This window comes from Sceloporus occidentalis, unplaced genomic scaffold (assembly GCF_023333645.1).
Source record: "Sceloporus occidentalis isolate IW3139 unplaced genomic scaffold, rSceOcc1.0.p SCAF_24, whole genome shotgun sequence".
NCBI lineage: Eukaryota > Metazoa > Chordata > Lepidosauria > Squamata > Phrynosomatidae > Sceloporus > Sceloporus occidentalis.
In genome coordinates, this window is record NW_028317004.1 from 6,229,998 (window position 1) to 6,255,628 (window position 25,631).

Consider the following 25,631-nt stretch of genomic DNA (forward strand, 5'->3'; position numbering starts at 1 on the left):
GTAAGGGTGGTTTAGTTTATCAAAAAGGGTTAAGTGGAACAACTTTCCAGCAGAAGTGGTGGGGGTTAATACAGTGAGATAATTTACAGCATGGGATAAGCATAAGACTATTCTCAATATAAAAAAAGACCAAGGATGAACATTATTACAGCATGAGAGAATGAGTAGACTAGGTGGCGCAAATGTTACTGATATGATGTCAAAATCTAGCTTTCTAATTGCAGCTCGGCATTATCAGCTGCTCTCGTGGAGGGCTCAACTCTCTGTTTAAATATGAAAGGAAATACTTTCTTGAATGAATTCCTAAAGTTACTTCCCATAAAGGCATAGACTATTGGGTTAACAGAAGAGTTGGAATAGGACATGCAGTGAGCAAATATTTTAAGTTTATATGTCTCATAACTTTTCTCAAAACCTGAATCAAAAGCCTGGAACAAAATGAAGAGCTGCACTGGACCCCAGCATATAGTGAAAAGTAAAACAACCACGACAACCATCTTTGAGACCCTTGCTTGGACACTGTTGGATCTCTGTGCCAAGAGATGAACCTATATTAAAAAAACAAAAACACATGAACAAATTTTCAGTAATGATACAGTATATAGACATTTTACTGTAACAGGTATGAATGGGTTGGTTGTGTTATTATTTTATAAAAGTCAATCATACCTGATACACATACCCGGAGCCCCCTTGATTTGAAAAAGAAAGCAATATTTGTCCCAAAACTATCATTTGTGTGGGTACTTTAAATGAGAAATAGGGAAATTATAGTTGAAGAGAACAACACAAAAACTGCTATGGTCCTGTGGTAAATAATAGCCCTGGGCCTTAAGGGATTAAAGGGACAGTTTACCGTTCCCTGACAGTCCAACTTTAATATGCGTTCTTCAGTAACCAAAAAAGAAAAAATAAAGCGCTTAAATATAAAGCAGCTGCCCCTTTTCCACAGTCTGACAATTCTTTCCAGGCATCGCCGCTAGGAGTATTTTCAGCACAGGTGCACAGGCCTACAGCATTCTCAGAGCCCGCACTAGAGCTTACTGACCATAAGTATAACTGTATATCATGTGCATGGAGATGTGTTTGTCAGATCCCATCTCTTGTACAGAAAATACAGTCATGTGAAAAAGAAAGTACACCCTCTTTGAATTATATGGCTTTACATATCAGGACATAATAACAATCTTCTGTTCCTTAGCAGGTCTAAAAATTAGACCTCAAATGAACAACAACATGTGACATATTACACTGTGTCATGACTTATTCAATGAAAATAAAGCCAAAATGGAGAAGCCATGTGTGGAAAAAATAAGTACACCTTATGATGCAATAACTTGAAGAGCCACCTTTAGCAGCAATAACTTGAAGTAATTGTTTTGTATATGACTTTATCAGTCATAATCAGTTGTATTTATAGACATGTTAAGGAACAGATGATTGTTATTATGTGCTAGTATGTAAAAGCATAGAATTCAAAGAGGGTTTACTTTCTTTTTCACACAACTGTAGTTAGGGGTAGGCAAAGGGGCAAATGCATATGGCAGGTGTCAGGGTTCCACCCTGCCAGCCTGGACTATGTGATAATTATTCATTGTCATGTCTACCTGCTGCCACTAGCGGCCACCCTTCTCTCTCAGGAGCACCCCTTTCTAATTACTTGGGACAGCTGAGCCACATTACCTGAGTTTAGCCCTGCACTTTTATACCTGCTCTGCCCTTCAGTCCGGGCCTTTACATTTTGTGGCTTGGGTTTCCTGTTAGTCTGCTTGCAGCTAAAGCTCCGTGTACTTTGTTCTGATCTCTTATGTATGACCTTGGCTACATTCATGATCCAGCTTTGTGTACCAGACCTAGGTGTGTCCCAGACTCACCTACCTGAGGGCGTCCTAGCCATGTGCCCTTCCACTCTGGTTTCCCCTGTCCTCGCTACAGTTTCCCTATCCTCGCTACAGTTTCCCTGTCCTCACTACAGTTCCCCTTTATTCTTTGATTCCAGTCCTGCTTTTCTGTCTGTTGTGTGTCTGTCTGTACCAACCTACCATGCATCAAGGGGTACAGACGGAGTCCCTGGTATCCCTTGCAACTAAGCTCCTACCCAACCTGCTGGCCAGGGTCCTGACAGAATGCAAACTCCACTACAAGGAGTCCGCGGGGATATCCTCTGTCCTAGAAATCCTGGCCGAGTGTGTCCTGGAGATGTGCAAATCAGTGAAAAGTGTGCTAGAGACAAAAGCCCATGACAGTCCTAGCCATGTGCCCTGCCGAAGGGCTTCCTAATCGTGTGCCCTGCCACTCTGGTTTCACCTGTCCTCGCTACAGTTCCCCTTTTTTCTTTGATTCCAGTCCTGCTTTTCTGTCTGTTGTGTCTATACCTAGCTACCAGTCATGATGCATCAAGGGGTACAGACAAAGCCCATGGTATCCCCTGCAACTGGGCTACTACCCGGCCTGCTGGCCCGGGTCCTGGCAGCAGGAATCTGAATGAAAATAGTAATTTATGCTTGTTTCCTACTCCTTTTGACAGTAGTAAGTCTGAAGTGCTAGCAGGTGTAATATAGAAGGTTCTATGACTTGGTGCAACATCGATGATAATAAGGGGGAAGGCGCTGCTTCACAAAACATTTATATGCTAGGAGAATAATCTTTAGTAGATCAGTCCTGTTGTTCTTTCTAATGAAAGTTTAATCAAATAAAAATAACAACCATTTAACAAGATTTTTTTTTCCAGTTTATATGGCAACAAGAAGTGACTGATTTTGTGTTTCAGGACAATTGATTTTGAAGACTTCAAATTCTCTTTCAAAGTTTAACCCCTTCTTTACAGAGGGTATTTTGTAGACTTATGCATCTAGGAATTAATTAATTAAATTTGCCCATTTCATTAACTAGTACGAATCACTGAAAAACAAAGGGGGACTACCAACAAAGCAAACAAAAATGAAGAGTTCTGCATTTTCGTTGAATTTCATTGTTCCTTGCACTCTCGCTCACTCTCACACACACTCTTATTCATGTTCTTCCACACTCTCATTTAATCTCTCTCACACGCTCTCTGAATGTCTCTCTATCTTCTTCGCTGACCATTAATTGCCCCTGTCTCATTGCCGCGCAACTCAGCTTCTCTTGCATTTTCTTGTTCTTCTGTCTTCTTTCTTCTTTATCCACTTCTCCATGTACATAGCCTCCCGGTGAACTTCCACAAAAGAGAGGAGCCTCCAGGCACCAATAGGTGGAAAAGCATTCCTCGTGGCTCCGCCCATTTGCAGAAGTGCACAGAGAGTCCAAAATAATGCAGATAGGTTTGCTGAGAAAGAGAGGTGTTCATTGGAGGAAGACACAGGAAACAGCAGACAAAGAAAGAAGATAAAATAACAAAAAGATGCAAGAGAAGACGTGGTGCTGCGCGGCAAGGAGACACAGGAGCGGTCAGCGGAGAAGATAAGGAGACATTCAAAGGGGAATGAGAGTGTGAAGGAGCATGAGAGAGTGAATGAGCGTAAGTGACAACAAGTTTAATTTCCAAATGTAAAATGCCTTCGGGTTTTCGTCAGAACAGAAAAGGCAGGAATCACAATTCGTTGTCCAAAAATAAAAGGACCAAAAATTAAATGAGAATGTGAATCGTTTTTTGGTCAACTCACACAAGTCTAGTATTTTGTATTTTGAGCATTTTTAAATTATGGTTTTTTTAACCATGAGTCTCCTTTTTCATTTTTGTACACCCACACACTTGATGTTTTCTAAGACAGATAGAGCTTTCTTTAGATACCATTTTTAGATGTATGCATTTAGTAATAAAAATAATAAATTTAAATAATGAAAAATATTTGAAACAAACAGAAGCCCCGGCAGAAGTTTGCCTGGAGGAAGATCCACTGCAGCGCTGCCGGGATCTGGATCTTAGTCTTGTAGTCAGACTTCTATTTGAGGTCTGATTAGAAGATGACCTTGAATATAAGATGATGGTTATTTTTAAGAGCATTTGCTCTGAAAGAAACCTTGTCTTACAATCAAGCAAATACAGTATTAGTCAATACCCAGCATATGTGTTTTTTATGATTTTTTTTGGAAGTTATGGGGAACAAAATGGAACATAACCATTCCTTTTTACAAACTTTACATTTTCAAATGTTATTTGTCTCATTTGGGACTGTTTAGCAGCCCAACAGCACAAAATACTGGAGGGCAGACAACACATGGTATTTTACTGGGACACCATTCTCTACCAAAATTAGCCATAACATTAAGGTGTGTTATTCACAAACGCAATCTGATTTTTTTTTTTACATAGAAAATTGCAACAATCTGTTCTGTTGCACCTTTAGTTAACAGACATTGCCCACAAACATTTTTTTTGTGATTTTTGTCCTGGCATTCCTTAACAGGCACATCTGTGCGATGCATGTAGATATCCTCTGCTACTGTCCTCCACTTCCGCTGGGGCTTCTATGATGGAGCACCAGAGTGACATGGCCTTCCTGTGCTCCACCATTAAAGCCCCGCCGGAAGTACTGATGCGCACAGACAACTTCCGCTACTGCCGACACTTCCGCTGGAGCTTCTATAATGAAGTACCGGCGTCACATGACCTTCCGGTGCTCAGTCATAGAAGCTCCAGCGAAAGTACCAGCAGCAGAGGTTTGTCTGTGCAGATTGCATTCACCGGCTCCCCTCCTAGACACCAAGGAATCTGGAGCACGGAGGGGGGTGTAAGTTGGGGGGGTGCAGAATGGCATATCAGGGGGCACAGTGGCATATAGGGGGTTTATAAGGCATATTTGGGGGTGGGCAGAGTGGTATATAAGGAGTATAAGGCATATCTGGGGGGGCAGAGGGGCATATCAGGGGGTTATATGGCATATCAGGGGGGCACAGTGGCATATAGGGTTATAAGGCATATTTGGGGGGGCAGAGTGGCATATCTGTGGTATAAGGCATATCAGAGGGCACTTTGGCATATAGGGGGTATAAGGCATATCTGGGGGCAGAAGGGCATATCTAGGGGGGCAGAGTAGCATATCAGGGGGTATAAGGCATATCAGGGGAGTATAAGGCATATCTGGGGAGGGCGGAGTGGCATATCTGGGGGTATAAAGCATACAGGGGGGGGCAGGTTGGGATTCTGCTGTTTGATTTTAACATCCAGTTTGTTCACTAAATTATTTTAAATAAATGAAAAATGTACATTTATTTTTTTATCAGATTAATCGATTCATCGAAAAAATAATCGGCCAACTAATCGATTATGAAAATAATCGTTAGTTGCAGCCCTGCACACATCCTTGTGTCCTCGTACTTGAATGCCAACTACTCATTATAGTGGAATGACATCACAGAACCCAGACTATCTCTGGTCTGTCCCAACCACTTTGGGAGACCTTTACTGTATTTCTGTACATCCCAAAGGCCATGGGCTCATACAATGGGTCAGTTCAGGAAGGGTACAAAAAAGTAAAAAAAAATTATTTAAACTGAGAAATATATCCCTGGTCATCACTACTGGAAAAATAGGAGTAACTAGGGCTAGAAAGGTTTAGAGCTATACAATAAAATGAGTTAGGGTGTTCTGCTAAATACTGATTAGCTACCCACAAACTTAATTCCTGACAAGTCAATTGGAACATTTTTAATAGTAACTGTATCACAGATCAGCGTCCTCCCTGCTCTTGTTGAAACACAATGTAGCGCTTCACACAGGAGCTCAGTCTGCTATTTACTTCATGATGTTCTTTGCTGTTAAGATAGGTTTTTTGTGCACATTTTTTTCACAATGGCATAGAATGTCATGAAGGTTTTAAGAGGTTAATATACATACATGTTTACTAAATTACATTAAAATAGAATACATTAATGCAGCACCTACCTGGTAATTGTTATCAGTGGGTTCCACCACAGGTCTGCCCATTCGTTTTAGCATGAATGCATAGCAGACAATAATTGTGATCAGAGGCAAAAGATACACAGCAAGAAATGTGTATAGTATGAAGGCTTTCTGATGGATGACCGTAGGAAAAGCTTCAGTGCAAAATGTCTGTGGCCCATACCAGTATCCAGTGCTTACATTTTGATACATAGCAAACGGAATAGACAGTAAAAAGGAACCTGGAATCAGAGGAGGTTGACTATATTACTGAATATATTAATGAAGAATGCAAAACATCTACATTGTGAAATCTCTGAACTTGCAGTGTACCATTTGTCATCTTACTTCAGGTAAGCCTAAACCATAGTGGCAACCCAACTGTAATCAAGTTAGAAATCAGCTTCTACTAAAATGGTTGTCTGGTTTTACATTGTTAGATCCCAACGCTTGTAGCATTTTTCCTAAGATTTCTCCACTGCTTAGGTTAGGTGTCACTGCCGAAAAAAAACCCTAGTTGTATTCAGAACCATACACGTAGCACAGTTGTACCACACATACATAGTTTGTTTTATATTTTGGAGTGCCAAAATACTCCCTTAATTATTTGTTATTATTATTTGATTGTGGGGCAGCAATGTTATGTTTCTAGTAGGAGGGCATGAGATGTTTGGGCATCTTTTTAGATCTTTTTGAATTTGTTTCTTATCCCAGTATATGACAAAGACAGCCATGAGAGGTCTGGGCAGACTAGGGTGACCACATCGTCCATGTTTTCCAGGACGCATATACTTTTTTACATATTGCTGACCAGCCCAGATAAAAAGCTACCCTGCAGTATGTGGGATGTATAGACTTATGGAAGGGAACCAATTAGTCAGTTATATGGGCCCCCATACTGCAGGGAAGCATTTTATCTGGGCTGGTCAGCAATATGTAAAAATTATGTGGGTCCTGGAAAACATGGCTGATGTGGCCACACTAGGGCAAATTGCTAGGGTCTCTATACTTCTGCACTCCAATGGTTATGGTTGTGCTAGCATTGATACATCCAAAATATTAATGCCCAAATGGAATTCAAGCAGTGTAAGAGTTATTAATCACCAATAACAGCTCTAGTCTTTGGGGTACAAAATACTGATGTAAATGATGTTACAATAACATGTCACTTCTAAAACAAAATAAGGTTGCGTGGCAAGTTACCTATCCAAATGCCAAGGCTGACAGTCATGGCCAGACGGGGTGTCCGGTAACGCATTGATTGTAGAGGGCATACTGTTACATAACAACGGTCAACACTCATAGCTGTGAGGGTAATACAGGTTGCCTGCGCAGTTACCTAAAGCATATAAAAAATAAGAATAAATATAATGTGGCATGCACTTCTGGACAAAGAAAGAGAAAGAGAGGTGCAGAAATGCTTATCTTTCTCCGCTAATCCGTCTGCAATATTTTGCAAGATTGGTACAAGCTTTAAAATGCATACCTTTTATACAAGTTTGGGACACAATAGGGTTAAAAAGGGTGTGTGTAAGTGTGTTTTAGACTGTTGTTAGTCATTCTGATGAAGTCTTTTGAGACAAAACGCATTGGTGGTGTTTGAGCCTCATCATGTACCATAGACTCTGTTATCATTACTCAAGAATTATGCATGCCAACGACTCCGGACCTGCATATCTGTCTATAGAGTGGTATTCATCTGTTCTCTCCACATTTTGGCTGTAATAAAGAAGTGAATATCTATGAATAAAAGTTCTCTGCTCCCCGTTTGATCTTTGTTCATTTCTCATTTACCTACCTGTTTGCTGCCAGTTTGGTCAAATCATTCTGCTTTCATACATAGCTCCATGTATTTGGAGCATTGTTTGTGAGTGCGATTTCATTTTTTCCCCCAACTACCATCTTCCATCAGTTTGCACTATGTGGTTTTGTGTTTTTATTTTTTAGCTACCCGAAGAATTGTAGGTGTTTATACCTTTCTCTCTGACTATACTTTTTTGGTCTTGTTCACTTTAATTGTAAGTTTAAACTTTATTTTTCACTTTGTGGTGGTTTTGTTGGTTTGGGTGTCATCCTTGCACAGGGTTATGCATTATAGTCTTTAGCACCTTTGCAGCAAGGTACAATATTATTAGACATGTGCGCTGTATTTGGGAGAACATGAAAATGAACACGAATGTTGTGTTTTCGTTGTTCAAACCCACTACCGAATAAATGAATATGGCAGCAGATAAATATACACGAAGTTGAAGACGCACAACATGAAGAATCTTAGTCTCTTCGTGTTCGTTTTTGTGTTGCCCCAGCCATTTCTTGAAAGAGAAGGAGGGACATTAATTGGGTGAGCTGTTCTTCACTTGTCCAATCAACTGACTCTTGTGACATCAAGCTGAGGGCTCATCCAATGTCTGTCCTGCATTTTTTTGAAACAGAAAAGAGCCTATATAAGTGCAGAGCTTGCAGGGGATCCATTCATTTTCACTGTGACTGCATTTACAACAATACTATGTTGCATCAGAGCATTACAGAGATTGTTCTGTGTGTGACTAGTAAGCCTCAGCCATTTTTCACAGTGTACTCTACTGATGTACGATTTTTTTTCTTGTTGCCTCTGTCAAACTATCAACTGTGTAGTACTGTTGAGCTGACAGTTTGCTGCACACAGTGCCCTTGCCCTGGGCTGGCAGTGCCTATGCCTACTGCCTTCCCTGCCACGTTAAAAGCGTGTAGACGTCTAAGTGATTCGCGTAGGCAACTTCCCCTGCAGCTGGAAGGAGGTGCGGTTAGCAGCGGGGGTTGTCTGCTACTCCCAATGGCTGCAGAGTGTACATACACATATCAGCCATAACATTATGACCACCTGCCTAATATTGTGTAGGTCCCCCTTTTGCCCCCAAAACAGCCCTGACCCATCAGGTTCACTAAACCTCTGAAGGTGTGCTGTGGTGTACGGCGCTACTATATATATAAAAATCTGTGTGTGTGTAAATGTGTAAGTGGAGGGGACAAACAACATAATGCTTTTTTATTCTTTAAACAAAAAACTAAATCTCTGTGTCTCTATGTGTAAGATTGTGTGTGTATATGTAAGAGTGTGTAAGTCTGTCTGTGTGTGTAAGTGTATCTGTGGAGGGGGACAAACAACATAATGTTTTTTTTATTCTTTAAACAAAAAAATAAATCTCTGTGTGTGTATGCATGTTTGTGTTGAAGTCTGTGTATAAGTGGAGAGAGACAAACAGCAAAATGCTTTTTTTTATAAAAAAAAATTTACAATCTGTGTGTGCCTATAAGTGTGTGTAAGGTTGCCTTTGCGTGTCTGCAAGTGTGTGTGTAAGTTTGTCTTCTGTGTGTAAGTGTGTCTGTAGAGGTGGACAAACCACATAAAGTTTTTTTTATTCTTTTAAAAATGGAGATGGAGATTTTATTTATTTCTATATGGATATATTTGTATAGACACATATTTTATATATAAACACTTATATATAGACATACGAGTTGAGCTCCCCTGTGTTATCTCTGTCCCCATCCAGCCCCCCCCAGTGTCACCTCTGTCCCCAATCAGCCCCCCCATGTTATTGCTGTCCCCATTCAGCTCCCCAGTGCCAGCGCTGTCCCCAATCAGCCCTTCCAGTGAATGAATATTTTAGAGTGTATGGGCCCACTTTAAGGTATGATCCTGGTAAGGTACTCATATTAGCATTAACAATGTCCCTGCTGCCATGGAAGGGCTGGCAGCCTAAGGCCTGGGGGGCAAGTCTAGTCAAGTGGCCCATTGCGCCACCCAATCAGCCCACCATCCATGCCCATCTTTTCTTGATTTTCTAACGCATATTGATGTTATGTGATGGGATTGGGAGTACATCAGTACACTTAAAAAAAGCCATCATACATGGGACACCTGAAGCCACAATTTACTGCCACTAATCCTTTTTAATAAAATGTGCAGATTGAAATAGAGTAAACTACACAAAACCTTTACTTTTCCTCTCACAGAGACTTTTGTTCCCTGAAGTGACTACAAAGACAGTAGGGTGTCTTATCTCTGGGTAACTAAAAATTAAATTTATTCCTACCGAAAGTAAAGTGCCAGGAAACAATTGACCAAATACACACGAGGACAGGCTCTGCCACACCAACACCCAAACACACACACACCAGGACAGGCTCTGCCACACTATCACCCAAACACACACATCTGGACAGGCTTTGCCACACCAATACCCAAACACACACACCAGCACAGGCTCTGCCACACTGACACACCACACACACGACAGGCTCTGCCATACCGACACCCGCATCAGTACGTGTTAATCTACACAAAGCATAAAAATGCTTTCCACACTCGTTTGTTTTTTGTGTGTTTACACCCTTGTGTATTGATGCCCCAGCCAGGTACCCCCTTTGGTTTTAATATATTCCCCCACACCCTTGTGTATTGGCCCATGTGCATTTGTGCCCCCAGCCAGTCCCCTTTGTGCATTTATCCCTTAATACCCTTGTGTATTGATTTATGTGATGTCCCCAGCAAGCCGCCCTCCCTTGTGTATTGAAAAAGAAGTGATTAGAGTGCCGGTAATACAAATAAGTGATAAATAAGTGTCAATTTAATCAATCAACACTCCCCTTTCTTATCTATTTGCACAGCTGCAGCCCTAAAACAACATTCTCCAGATGTTGGTAGCCAAAAAATTGTATCCACCTAGGGGCACTCGTGTAAACGAAACAGAAAAGGGAAAAAATAAAAAAAATGATAGTGTAGCAGAATAAAACAACAATAGTAATGTGTCTTGTGGTGATAATTGCACCCACAGCGTGTCTGTGTTTTTCAATGCTTTGCTCAGTTTGCTTTACTCTGAATAAAAAGGAATAAAAAGGAACAAATGGGTACCAAATGGTGTGGTATCTTCACATATAGTAAATAATTTACATAAGATTGCATTTACACTAAGAAGAGCACACTGAGATAGTGTGCTAGCAAGCCTTCAGTCAAAAATCGCTTTTCTGATCCTCACAGCTTCTGATTTATCACAGTTGATGTTGTATCCTGGATTTGTGTACAGCAGTCAAAGTGGACTTTACCTTTTCCCGTGCTGTTCAGAAAATGCCAGTGCAGGGAGGCTTTTATATGAAAGTGCAAGTGCTGTGAAGGACTGGAAATCAGGGAAGGAATTTTCACAGGGATACAGCTATTGCAAAAAAATTATTCTGGGACATGCTCTTTAAAAAATAAAAATAGATTCTTTAGATTCCTTTAAATACTGATAAAATTTTGCATGGGACAAATAAATAGATCAATAAATATACATAATAAATTACAAAATTTATCTAAAATACCTAAAAAAAATATCCAAAGACCTAATAAAAAAAGTCTTATCAAAGTGAACAAATCCTCAACGCGTTTCACCAGACTTTTCCGTCTCAAGTGGCTTCCTCAGGAGGGTTAAAGAAGTGTTCTTCGTTTCTTTGCCTTAATATTCGGTTTCTCCTTGATGCTTCCGTATGCGTCACTCCTATACATCGGTCGCTCCTCCTCTTGTTTGCGGGATGATGTATGGGCGTTGTTTATACGTCTCACCAAGGAGACGAAGAAACATCCTTTCATCGTGTCCATGGACATACCGCTGTAAGGTGCGTATTGTGAGCAAACGAAAATTTACTCCATATTGGGGAGCGGTTTTCTATACAGTCTTACTTATATTATCAATGTATGTAAAAATAAATAAATAACTAAGATACTTAAAAGAATAGTAATAATGATACTAGAAATAGAGTGTCAACCAAGATGAAAAAACGAAAGGGGAAAAGGAAATATGGAAGGGAAAGAGGTACAGGTGTAATACAGTAACCACCATAATCATAATAATCAATGTAGGGAATCAGAGGCTATTTTTAGTCCACGGAGGGGGGAGGAAATATATTCCACTAAACCTGTAATTAGACACTTGGACCACATATGAGATGTGCCTATGAGGAGTAAATGTTACAAAAATATGTATCTAAAAAATACATCCCTTGTGTATTGATGCCCCCTTTTGTACTGGTTAATGTACCCTTGTGTATTGCCCCCAGCCACCCACCCGTTCTCTTTGTGTATTGATTTATGTGATGCCCCAACCACCCTGTTATGTACTTATACCCCCAGCCACCCCATTTTTGTTTTTAATTGTTGTTCCAAGGAGGCCCCCCTTTGAATATGGGTCCCCTTACACCTATCACCCCAACTATTTTTTTTAATACTTACCTTTTTGCTGCCTTCCTTCCTGCAGACTGCTCTCCTCCAACGTGTTCTTCCAGCTGTCACGAGGTGCTGTACCGTGTGAGCCCGCCCCCTTGAGCGGCAAGTCGCGTCTTCAAAGGGGCTGGACGAAGAGCCTCACTGAGGCACTTAGCTGCATGGTGCAGGAACGCACGGCCGGCTTGTTTTACGGACGCTATAAAACATCTCGATGTGTCGGTTCACCGCTTTTCTTTCCTTGGACCAGTTTTGATGGGTACTGACCACTACAGACCGGGAACACCCCAGAAAAGCTGCAGTTTTCAAGATGCGAGTTGCTCAAATCCTTACGCTTGCCCATTTTTCCTACTTCTAACACATCAACTTTAAGGACGAAATGTTCACTTGCTGCCTAATATAGCCTACCCACTGACAGGTGTCGTGATGATGAGATTATTAGTGTTTTTCACTTTAGCTGTCAGCGGTAATAATGTTATGGTTGATCGTATATATATATATACACATATACACTGCTGTACACCAGTGGACCTCATTGTTTGAAAAATAAATTGCATCCTCTTTTGGTTTGATTGGTCCCCGTAAACTTGAGTGTTATTTTGCAGTAGAACAATAATCTGATATGAGATATTAATATAATACCCCTATATATCACTAAAGGGCGTTGTGGAGTTTTTATTTTGCAATAGAATATATAACTATAATTATTGATTTTTTCAACAAAAATAAAGCCAAAAGGAGAAGCCATGCGTGCAAAACTAAGTACTGCTCCCATAGGAATTAAGATACTAAATAGCAAACAGGTGCTGCTAATGCCTTTGATTAATTGATCATCAGCAAGTGTGACCACCTCTATAAAAGCCGACATTTTAGCAGTTTGTTGGTCTGGAGCATTCAGGTGTTTGTTAACACAATGCCAATGAGGAAATACATCAGCAATGATCTTAAAGAAGCAATTGTAGCTGGAAGGGTTAAACTCCCTTATTCTACAGTGAGAAAGTGTATTCAAAAGTGAAAAATATTCAAGACCGTTGCCAGTCTTTCCAGACCTCAACCCAATTAATGCTGCAGTGGCAAAATCTGAAGAAGTGAGCTGTGCATTGACAAAGGCCCACAAACCTCAATGAACTAAAGGAACGTTGTAAAGAATAGTGTCCCCAAATTCCTCCCCAACAATGTGAGAGACTGATAAAGTCATAGAGAAAACAATTACTTCAAGTTATTGCTGTTAAAGGTGGTTCTACAAGCTGGTGAATCATAAGGTGTACTTAGTTTTTCACACATGGGTTCTCAACAGTGTAATATTTCATGTGTTGTTGTTCAGCAGATGTTGTATTTACCAAATCTTTAAACCTGCTAAGGAACAGATAATTGTTATTATGTCCTGATATGTGAAAGTATAGAATTCAAACACAGTATACTTTCTATTCCATATATATATATTGTGAGATTGTGAACCCCAGGGAGATGATTAGCATGGCATCTGAGTACAGCTGCTATGCAGATTATACATATAGGTCCCTGGGGTGGAGCAATTGGAGAGCAGGGTGGGCCAATGCTCCATTCCCCCATTCTGTGGAATATCCATGCCGGCTTTTCCAGGAGGCTAGAAGTCTGGAGGATCCAGTACGGGATTTCTATGAAGCCGGCATCAGACACAGGTGCTGGGCATTAAAAACCCCTGGAGCCTGATACTCAGAGACTGTTGGGGGAAGAGGAAGTTCCCTGCACTCCCAGGGGCAAGGAGAGGCCCTGAACAAGAAGACCATCCCTGAGCCAAGTGAGGCAATACCTGCCTGGACATTTTGTGTGCTGTCTGGGGGAGGCTGGGAGGTTGAGGTAGTGGGTGATTAGGCTGGTCAGTCTGGACCAGCATAGTTCAGTTAGAGAGGGCTCCAATTGGGAGCTAGGTTTTCTTTTTATGATTTGGTTTTTGGGGTTTAAGCGGTTAAAATAAAGTGCTGTTTTCTTCAAAGCTGCTGTTCCTGACTCTGATTGCCCTAGAGGACTGTGCTTAGGACCCCTAAAAGTGACATGTATGGCCCTCATGCTATAGGGTTTGTCACAATATATATATATATATATATATATATATATATATACATACACACACACACACACACAAATATACATACTACATAAACAAATATTTTACTCCACATACCTGCTGCAGATAATTCACACATCTGCACATGAAATCACCAAACACCCAGCTAGGCAAGGAGTAGAGGGTGGCAGTAAAAGGTACACAGCATACAAGGAAGATGATATCAGTAGTAGCAAGATTGGCTGAGGACATAAATATATACATATTAATAGGCAACAGGTTCGGATATTTTAATTTGATATTTTTTCAGCTGTTCAATTATTGGATTCCTTATTGGTTTTATTTCATGTTATTTTTTCATAGAATTCATGTTAATAAAGCTTGTGTAACAATATATTCTAATGTAAAAACAGCCAGATCGAACATCTAAATATCTTTAAATAGTAATCTGATCTACCATATCACTTTATCAACAAATTTTAATATGTATCCTGATGAAAACTCTTTCTATGGCTAACACAGTGTACTTACCTAAACCATATTCATGCTTACAACACACTATTTCTTAGGACTTTACTCACATACATTTTACGGACCTGCAACTAATAAACTCACACATTCATCTACGTGTTTTTCTGAAAAGCAGAATACCTACCCTATTTTACAAAGTTCATTCTAGCACTTTTCATAGAGCCATTTCCCCACCAACCTCTTTTGCTCCACAGCGCAAATGCAAATGAAAAAAAGTTTTCATGAGAACTTTAGTTTAAAATAGCTGGGGTGGTAATAATTAGCCACAACTACCCAGTCTACAAAATGTATATGATGGCCATACCTGAGAACTCTCCGGGTTTGACCCGGAGATTGCCGGTGAAGCACAACTTCTCCGGTTCATCGGGTCAAGACCCGAATCCTCTGGGTCGCAGGAGAGGAGTTTTGACACGCCCCGCTCTCCGCCCATTTTTCCTTTAAATGGGGGTGTTTCCCGCTGCCATCAGTGGGAACTCCTATTGAGGTCGGCGGGACCTCCCACCTACGTCAGGGGTAGTCCTGGCCACGTCCTGCACGGGAAGGCTCCGGGTAGCCGGAGCCCAGAAGTTCCCAGGTATGATGATGGCTGACTGTACATCATTGAAGCTGCAGTCACCAGCAAAAAAGTTAATGTGTAGTGTAGGCCACCAGTACCTTAGTTTTTAACTACACTTCTTATGAAGTTCCGCTAGCCATATGGCTGGCTGAATATTATTATAGGCAAAGTCAACAAAAGTTAGTGTTTGTATTGTGCACCCCACAGGCCAATCATCAGTTACTGGCTACTATTCCCATAATAATCAACTAGCAATGTTGTTTGGCATGGCACACGTATTTAAAAAATCAACAAATGGGTTAATAAATACATATGGGAAAAGAGTAACGGATTGGAAACAAATGTCAAGAGAATCATAGGAGAGTTGGGAAGTGTGTGTGAGCATCTATGTGAGTGGGAGCATGTGAGCATGTATGTGAGAGATAGTATCTGTGTGTGTATGTTGGTGTAATAATTGTCTAAGCCTGGTGAAATGTGAGAGTGCGTGTAAAAATGTGTGCCAGCAGGTATGTGAGTTATAAAGGGCCAAGGAGCTGTGGGGGGGGGGGGCAAATACTCTCTGTATGCCCCTGATTCAAACAATCCTACTGTTCCTTGGAGAGATCCATGAGAGATCAAACAAAAATGGTCTGCTAATTTTGGCAATGGTATATGTGGTACATGGATACAAAACGTATTAACAGATGTCAGCCCTTCAGTATCTGGAATATCTTTATCAATCCATTATTCAGATACATTCCCCGTATTTAGATTTCCTATGACACTTCAACTCTGAATTAATCAGCAAATTACACATTTACAGGAAAACAAACCTCTTAAAATAGGCTTTAATGCCTATTTATTCAATGGACCTATGTTTCAATGTCAGTAATGGCAGGGGATACATAGGATGCAAGGGTATTTTAGTCCTTGCTTAACTGTTAACACAATCAATGTTTACCAATTTGAAACAATACAGAATACCTCTGGGTACAAATGTGTAATGAATCATTCTATTCCCTTTAGGCCCAAAACAGTAATAGTAATGCATAGACTGGCAAAATACACACCTATATATATACAGCTCTTAAAAAATGCCAGCTCATACACACACAGACGTTCATGCTTGCCCTTACACAAACATTCTGGCTAACACTTAACCTTGGAGCCACACACTTACTTGCCTATAGGCATACTTTGCCTAACATACTAACACTTTCACAAACACACTCTCTCTCACCTTTCTAATTCTATTTCACTTTTGTGGTCAGAGCATGAGGTGTGTTCCTTTCAGACCTCCGGTACAATTACATCATATCCCAGCTCTCGGCATCAATCGCCAGCAGTATCGCAAGGGAGCGCTGAAGTATGGGTCTGTAGGAATAGACCTCTCCCTCCCATCATTTTGGGCTTTTACAGGGAGATCCAAGCTGGCAGGGTTATGGACATTAAGACCATCCCTGCATGTGTGCTGTGGCGCCTCTCTCATTAAGGCACCCTAGGTGGCTTCCTGGGCTGCCTAGTACTAAGACTGGCCCTATGAAGGAGAGTAATGTTTCAAATCCTTGACTTCATTATACATTGCAAAGGTCCAACCCAAGAGAGCTTCTTCCGCAAAAAAGAACCCTGTCTCATACATAGTTAATTCAGCAAAATCTCTTGAGTCTCACTTATTGAATTATACATAATACAGGGCTAGCTCAGCCCTTGTTGTTGGACAAACTCGCCATTGTTGGTCTTCATAATGAAGTGAGGGAGCTGAAACCACACCTCTAATGCAAACTTTCCTTCCAACTCTCCCTTTCTCACTTGGAAAAACCCTAATCTCATGTCTGTCAAGGTAAAAGGCTGGTATTAACCCAATAAAGATAACTCATATTTAATGAATGTTATATCAATTGCATTCACTGATGATACTATTTTATTTTGGTGGATAATGTTAGCTACTAAATTCTGAAACATTGAGGCTTTTCCATGGACCTTATTAATCAATTAAAGCAACTGGTCATGCAAGGCGGTACAGTGTCTTTTCGCGGCAGTTTCTATTTTTTTTTTTTTTTATTGTTTCAGGCTGCTTTATTCTCATTTAAAGGGGCATATCCCTTAGTTCCGACTTTTCAGTTTTTTCTACCCATAGCCTTCCTACTCATATTCCCATACTATTGTTACCATTATTACTTCCCATCTATAATGGCTGGGCATACTTCCCCCTCCAGGGAATTATCTGATATGGAATCCTCCATTAGAGAGGAACATAATGCAGATTCTCTGGTTTTTGACCCATTGAAAGAATTAAACAACTCAGTATCCATGGCAATTGCTTCTGCTATGAGTTCCATGACCTCAGCCTTGTCAGCTTCTTTATCTCAGGCCATTCAAAAGTCTTTACCTACTCCTATTTCGGCCTCTAACCCCAATATTGACTCTGCCCCTAAGCCACCTGGGGGTAAGAAAGTGGCATTTAAATCACATCACATAGATGGGTCAGCCTCCAGAACCAATGTGAATGATGGGGTTAATACCATCCTTGAAAGCGTTAAATCCAAACGCAAAAGAGCCCTTACTCGCCGGGCAGAACAGAGGATGCTTGGGGTGCATCTGACTCTAGCTCCAATAAGGACGAGCAGATTGCTGATGTTGCGGTTTCCCCCTATGAAGTTTCTGTTGAGGCAGGGTCTTCTCAGACTAATCCCCCACTTAAGACCGTTTTTTGATCCTGAGGAGTCACATCATCCTCGCTCAGCCGAATGGCTCCCATCGGATCATATCTCCCGCTACTTACAGGCTAGGGTCCGTAAACCCTTAAGTAAGAGTTCGCGCAGTATGTTGCGCGCGGAGTGCCCCCGGCCTATCGTTCCAGGTAAGGTTTGCGAGACTCCTGTAGTCGACCCCAAAATGGTCCAGTTCCTAGCTAAATTAGGCTGGAATCCCCGTAAGAGTCTGGAGTCCGCTCTCAAAGCCACTCAAGACAAGCTTTTGGACATTTTCAGTCCCTTGACCAAGATGTTTCAATTAATAGAGGACTGGGTGGAGTCAGGCTCTCCGCCCGATCCGATGGTTCTTAGGGGCTGGATGCAGAGGGACATCTGCATTGCAGGCAATAACAGCTAACACCTCTCTATCCATTGAAAGACGCAAGGATATCTTATTCAAAATTGAACCAAAGTTAGCCAACCTTGCTCTCACAGAAATGGGTAGTGACGCCCAGGGTCTTCTGTTTGGAGACTCTTTCATTAAGGATCTCGGGCGCTACGTAGGGGCCTTTACGGCTTTGGATAAAGCTCAATCTTCCATGAGAAAGGTCTTTTACCAACGGGTTTCTCCCAAGGCGGGCAGAGGCAGGGGCCGTCTGTCCGGCCGTACCTTCCACGGCTCATCCCGCACGAGCCGAGGCTCCTACTCTCATTTTCAAGCTCAACGTTCCCATTTCCAGGATTTCTATGCAGGCAGACAACCATTCTTCCCGCAACGCGGACGCCCATGGAGGGCGAGAGGACATCGCGGATCTCAATTCACACGCAGACCAACTGGTAAGTCTCCTTCAATTTCCCCCTTTTTCCCAAATTCCTGAGGGGGCAGACTCACCTATTTTTTACAGGCCTGGCAATCGATAACTTCCGACGCTTGGATCCTTCAAACGGTGAGAGGTTATATTATCGAACTGGTCGGTTCTCCACAACTCCCCCCCCCCCCCCCGAAACAGGGCGCAGACCTAGTGGACGTCGAGATTTCTTTCCTGGCAGAGAAGAGAGCGATAGAACGGGTTCCCCCAGACACCCAGGGTTTCATCAGCAACATCTTCCTGGTGCACAAGAAGGGAGGTGGCCTCCGTCCGGTTATCAACCTCCGCAATCTAAATTATTTTGTCCGTTATCGTCATTTCAAGATGGAAGGTATCCATCTTCTGCGGGACCTTCTGTTGTTGAAAGATTGGATGGTCAAGATAGACTTCGAGGACGCGTACCTCACGGTCCCGACAGCAGCGGAGTCCAGGAACCTTCTTCTCTTCTGGTGGCGCAACGTATCCTGGCGCTTTACCTGTCTCCCTTTCGGGCTTTCCTCAGCTCCTTGGTGCTTCACCAAACTTCTCAAGCCGGTCGTGGCGCTTCTGCGTTCCCGGGGTGTTGGCCTTATCATTTACCTCGACGATATGCTCCTTATGGCTCAAGATCTAGAGGTCCTACACCTGCATGTCCATTGGACTTTGGAGCTGGTTCACCGTCTCGGATTCCTCGTAAACAAGGAAAAGTCCGACCTTATCCCGTCCAGATGACTGGAAATTCTAGGTTTTGTGGTGGATTCCACGGCAGGTGTTCTCTGCCTGCCAGCTTCCAAGCTCCACTCCATCAGGAAGGAAATCCACAGGGTTCTCCGTCTGCGGGAGATTTCTCTGCGACACCTAGATCGCATTATCGGTCTCTTGACCACCTCTATCCAAGCGATCTTTCCAGCCCCTCTTCATTACAGGGCATTGCAACGCCTTAAGATCAGCCACCTTCGTCTGGGAGCGTCTTATGCGGATCTGATCGAGCTGGACACTCCAACCAGGGAGGAGTTACGCTGGTAGCTGGCCAACATGTCTGCGTGGAACGGCAGGGCGATCTTTGGCATTATGCCAGATCTCTCCATCGATTCAGACGCCAGCCTTCACGGTTGGGGTGCAAGATGCGGGGAGATCTCCACGGGCGGCTCTTGGTCTTGGGCGGAGACCGGCCTGCACATCGATTGCCTGGAACTCCTGGCGGGTTCTTTTACCATCAAGAGTTTTTCCAAAGACTGTATCAACTCTTGCATCAGGCTGCGCATGGACAATGTCTCTGCGGTACGTTACATCAATTGCCTGGGGGGAACCCAGTCAGCCGTCCTGGCAGACATGGCCAAGGACCTGTGGTCATTCTGTCTGGCTCGCAATATTTTGGTGCAAGCGGAATATATTCCTGGTCTTTCCAATACGGTGGCAGATTGGAATTCTCGTTACCTCTCGGACGCCAGCGATTAGATGTTAGTGAGGCATGTTTTTACATCTATTACGGATTTGTGGGGTCCGCTCCACATAGATCTGTTCGCATCTCGCTTGAGTTCTCGTCTCCCACTGTTTTACAGCTGGTGGCCGGACCCAGACGCTCTGGCAGTAGACGCGTTCCTGCAGGATTGGTCCGGAGGTCGCCACTATGCTTTTCCTCCCTTCGCGATGATATCCAGAACGCTATTGCAGATACGTCGTCAGCAAGTCACACTGGTCCTGGTGGTTCCCTTTTGGACATCGGAATCATGGTTCCCCAGTCTACTGAACGTGTTGATGGCGGTCCCTCGGTTGTTGCACTCCCCGTCACCTCTCCTCACGGATACTGCCGGAGCACCTCACCCGTTGATACAGAACGGCACACTTTCTTTCCTGGCATGTTTGGTTTCCGGGAATCCGACCAACTCTCAGGCCTTTCGCTCTCAGCTCAACGACTCTTGGCGGGAGCTTGGGCTCCAGGCACCCACAGATCTTACAGTGCTGCCTGGCAAGCTTGGTCTTCTTGGTGCCTGGAACGGGATTTGGATCCCTTTTCAGCCCCTGTAGCCTCAGTTATTCTTTTTCTTACCCACCTGTTCGATCTGGGTCAAGCATACAGGACAATCAATCTTTACCGCTCTGCCATCTCTGCGGCGCATCGGGGCTTCTCGGCCGAGGTATTCCACCACTTAGGACGTTTAGGTGGTGTTGAACCTATTCGTGTCTTGGCCTGCAAATTCAGACCTCTCTTTAAGGCAATTGTTTCGGATGTTCGCGCTCTTGACTGGAACGCCAGATCCTTCGTGCCGGAGGGTGTGCGCTTCGATATCTCCAGGCGCACTAAGACTGCGATTACGTCGGTTACCTACCCTGCATTCCCGGCCAACGTAGCTCTGTGTCCAGTGGCTTGTCTCCAGGAATATGAGGCTTGCACCTTGCGATTCCGGACTGTGGATTCTCCTCAGCTGTTTTTGTCTTTTCGTCACGCGCATTCCCCTATATATTCAGCGACGTTGTCTCGTTGGCTTCGCTGGGTCATGACCCTTGCTGGTTTGAATGTTTCCAGGTTCGGTGCGCATTCCACATGAAGTGCTGCGGCATCTAAAACGCTGCCGTTGGGTGGGTGCCTTGAGGATATTCTCCGCGCCGCGGATTGGTCTAGGGAATCCACCTTTCGAGAATTTTATTTTAAACTGATTGTCCATGTTTTTTCTCCAGTAGTATCTCAGCTTTAAACTTGCCCCCCCAGGTTAATCCTTGCCCCCCCCTGTCGAATTTGGAATAAAGTCGCAATGCAACTTTAAATCCCCTCTTTTTTTTATTATTATTAATTTTTTTTTTATGTGGAGGAGAGAGAGGGTGCGGCCCGCGTAAGATCGCACCTCGAGCCCTGCTACTTACCTGTGGGAGGGTCTTCTGTACTGCATAGAGGAAGCGGAACCTAGCAGAGTTCACGTGACATCACATGACTCTGCTCCAGTCCTGCTTCCTCTGTGCAGTACCAGAGAACGCAGAGGGGGGCCACGCCCTCTGCTGAAGTCTGTGAGCGGCATCGAGGAGCTGCAGTGCAGGTAAGGGGGTGGGGAGGGTGTTTGAATGAGTATGCGTGATTGAGGGAATTAATCTGTGAATGAATGAGTATATGAATGAATGAGTGTGTGTGTGTGATAGCATGGATGTGTAAGTGCTGGAACCTAGGCATGATGGGACTGTGATTGCTGTTGGCAATCACACTCCTATCATGCCAAGTCAGCCAGTACATGCTAAAACCTAGCTAGCTGCCCCCCTTGTGTATTGATGCTGCCAGCAGTATGGGGTCTGCACATCACTTACAGCCACCCTGTACCAGCATGTACTGGCTGACCTGGCATGATAGGAGTGTGATTGCTACCAGCAATCACAGCAAGCACAGTCCCATCACGTCTAGGTACCAGCATTTACTGGTTGCCTGGGTATGATAGGAGTGTGATTGCTGTGTGGGCAGTGTGGACGCCAGGGCTGGCTTTGGGGTGTGCAACCTGTGATCTATGCCTGTAATTTAGGGGGTTTTAAATATACCTTTAATATACCTAATGACGTGTTTTTATGTGAATTCCAATTGATCTATACCTGCAAAGCTGGGTTTTTGCGTTATTCTGTAGATCCATATCTCTATATTTCCATACATTATTTATGTATACCTGCAAATACAGTGTTTGTATGTCTTATTCAGTTGATTAATACCTGCAATGCTGTTTTCATGTATTTATTTGATCTATACCTGCAATGCTACATTTCATATACTATTGTATACCTGCAAATACAGGATTTGTATGTCTGATTCTGTTTATTTGATATATACCTTCAGTGCTGAGATCACAAGTGAATTGATCTATACATGCAAAGCTCGGTTTGTGTGTTAATGTGTTGATCTATACCTGCTATCGGCAACTGTGGCTAATATTAATATATATGGGCAGCAGGGGCATCAATACACACACAAGGGGCAAAAACACTAAGGGGGGTATAAACGACAATTCAGTGTGAAAAATCCATCCTGATGTAGACATCTGTGTCGTAGATTGTGTCCTGCTGTTTGTGTGTTTTTGGTTATCAGTGTAGCAGAGCCTGTCCTCGGGTGTGTGTGTATAGGTGTTGGTGTGGCAGAGCCTGTCCTGGTGTGTGTTTGGGTGTTGGTGTGGCAGAGCCTGTCCTGGTGTGTGTGTTCGGTTGTCAGTGTGGCAGAGCCTGTCCTAGGGTATGTGTTTGGGTGTCAGTGCCTGTCCTGGTGTGTGTGTGTGTGTGTGTGTTTGGATGTGGGTGTGGCAGAGCCTGTCCTGATGTGTGTGGGTGTCGGTGTGGCAGAGCCTGTGTTGGTGTGGGTGTTTGGTCATCTGTTTCCTGGCACTTAACTTACAGTAGGAATAATTTAATTTATATTTATCCAGAGATAAAATGCCCTCCTGAAGTTGTAGTGACTTCAGGGGACAAAACATTCAAGGCCCTGATCTCATTTAGTGGAAAAGTTATTTATTGTGTTATAATATTTATTTCAAGGATTAGTCGCACTCAATTGTGGCTTCAGGCTTCCCATGTTGAATGATCAAGTATTATTTTAGCCCAATAACAAAAGTATAATTCCATAGCACATTACTTTTGGAAATTATGAATGCCCCCCCCAGTTTGACTGTGGTATCTTGTGTGCCCCCCTATATATTGTTTCTAGAGTCGCCACTGATCCAGTCTTCCTCGCAGCCAAGAAAGAGGAGGATTGTGGGATGTGTCACTGCTTATATGTGGTGAATGTTATGTGGGAGGGGCTATGTTGTTCACTCCTATTTCATTTTTTGTATCAAATGTTATTTTTCTCTTTGCTGCTGTTGGGAGTAAAGAAAGGGTTAATGCACAATATTCGCCTCCGTGTCTTTCATAAAAGCATGACTTTACGTCATGTTTTAGTAAGATCCAATAATTATTGATGATTATCAGAGGCAGGGATAATTTTTGCAGTATTCAACAAGTGACATTTGTTTTTGTGAAGAGGATAGACTGTTACATTGTCGTAAATTCATTAAAAAAAACCCTATTAACTCTTTCACAATTCATTATTTAGATAATCATTACAGAGAGAGTGTCACACATATCCTGAAAATGATATGAAATGAAATAAAGATGCACACAGAGACAGGTAGTTTACTTGACAATGCAGTGCAATTTCACTGACTGAAAAATAAAATCTGCGACTTCTCATGGGACCCACTGATTTGCCACCATAGGACGACTTTGCTTTCATTCACTTTAAGTTACACAGATACATTTTAAAGTTGCATGCAAGCGTTATAGTTTTTCTTTTCCTTGGTGGAACACCATTTTTAAACATCAACTCCTGGTTTCTTTTCGAGTTGGTTCATATCAGGTAAAATTTATTTGATGTTTATTTTAGTATAGGTTGGCAGTGAATTTTCACAGTGAATGCTGAAAGTACAAATTCAAAGTATACATATACATACATATATAGTTTGGAAGTGAGCCAAGAAAGAGGGGATGTGATTAAAACATTTAAAAACATAAAGGGATTTAACCAAGTCCAGGAGATAAGTTAATTTCAAAGGAGGAGAAATGATAAAACATGAGGTAATAAGCTAAATGTTAAGGGTAAGGCTTAGATGTAATGTAGGGAGGTTTTATTTTACTAATAGAATTGCCCTTACGAAAAATTACTGCAGTTTTTTCTGAAGTAATACTGCAGTTTTTTGGACATGAAAAAACTGCAATACTGCACATTTACTGCAGTATTACTGCACATTTACTGCAGTTTTACTGCATTTGTACTTCACTGTACTGCAGTTTTACTGCACTTTTTTTTTTATATTGCAAACCTACAGTTGTACTTCAATGTACTGCAGCTTTATTGCGTTTGTACTTCCGTACAAAAATAGCTGCAGTAAAACTGCAGTACAGTGAAGTACAAATGCAGTAAAACTGCAGTAAATGTGCAGTAATACTGCAGTAAATGTGCAGTAATACTGCAGTAAAAGTGCAGTATTGCAGTTTTTTCATGTCCAAAAAACTGCAGTATTACTTCAGAAAAACTGCAGTAATTTTTTCGTAAGGGTGTAGATAAGTAGAGGGTACTAAAGTAAGGCAATTTAAACACGCATGGAATAGGCATAAAGCTATCCTGAACTGAGGTTTGAGTGCGTACAGCAAGAAAAATAGACTAGATGAGCAGGATGGTTCTAATCTGCTGTCAAATTCCTTGATTCTGGTTTTGCAATGTCCCATATTTTTAGCATTAGCAAAAACATATCCTTTACTATTATAAACGCATACAGCTATAATATAAAATTTAAGAATAGCACAATATAATGAAATATTTCTAGCTTACCGATGTAGAAGTTAGTGACTGTCTTCATCTGTTTGTGTTTGTTTATGACATATATCACCAATGAGTTCCCAACAAGTCCCACAAGCATGATGAGGGCAAAAAAGAGAGGAACCAGCCAGGCGTCCACCAGTTGAGGAGGGCTCTGCTCTAAACTATATAAAGTAAGATTAAGTCGATATAGCAGGCGATCTAGGTAAGACTTTGACCCACGTGTTGAGCCATTAAGCCAGGACACAAATGACAAATTCCTGTCTGTGGCTGCCATCAATTCAACAAGCTTTTGTGCTTTGCTTAAATCTGTAATCAGTTGAAGGAGTTCAGACTCCTGTATCTTTCATTGACCAACGTATGCTAGTTTTTTTTAGGAAATGCTTTGCAGATCGACAAAGGTAGTTCTTTGCTGTATGGTGCAAATCCCAGTTGTATCAGCCTTCAAATATGATTTTTGCAAAAAAGCAGCCAATAAGGTTTACATCCGCAAATGATCATTATCTACATCCCTCCCCGATGTTTGAAATCATGTGTGTGGCTCATTTCTGCACAGACTA

General features: G+C 42.3%; 1 protein-coding gene across 1 annotated transcript; it reads right to left on the reverse strand.

The window, feature by feature from the left end:
• Positions 1–206: 206 nt before the first annotated feature.
• On the reverse strand, positions 207–25,348 carry LOC149300559 (G protein-coupled receptor 54-like). Its single transcript, XM_089485042.1, has 5 exons — positions 25,084–25,348; positions 14,266–14,390; positions 7,067–7,202; positions 5,867–6,105; positions 207–548 (listed from the first exon to the last, which is right to left on the reverse strand). The coding sequence occupies exons 1-5, from the start codon at positions 25,346–25,348 to the stop codon at positions 207–209; spliced, it is 1,107 nt and encodes a 368-aa protein (XP_089341168.1).
• Positions 25,349–25,631: the final 283 nt, after the last annotated feature.

Coding starts and splice junctions, on each gene's coding strand:
- LOC149300559 (XM_089485042.1), bottom strand. CDS start 25,348: ATGGCAGCCACAGACAGGAATTTGTCATTTGTGTCCTGGCTTAATGGC. Junction 7,203..14,265: donor GTGTGAATTATCTGCAGCAG/GTATGTGGAGTA, acceptor TATATGCTTTAG/GTAACTGCGCAGGCAACCTG. Junction 549..5,866: donor CCACTGATAACAATTACCAG/GTAGGTGCTGCA, acceptor TTTTTAATATAG/GTTCATCTCTTGGCACAGAG.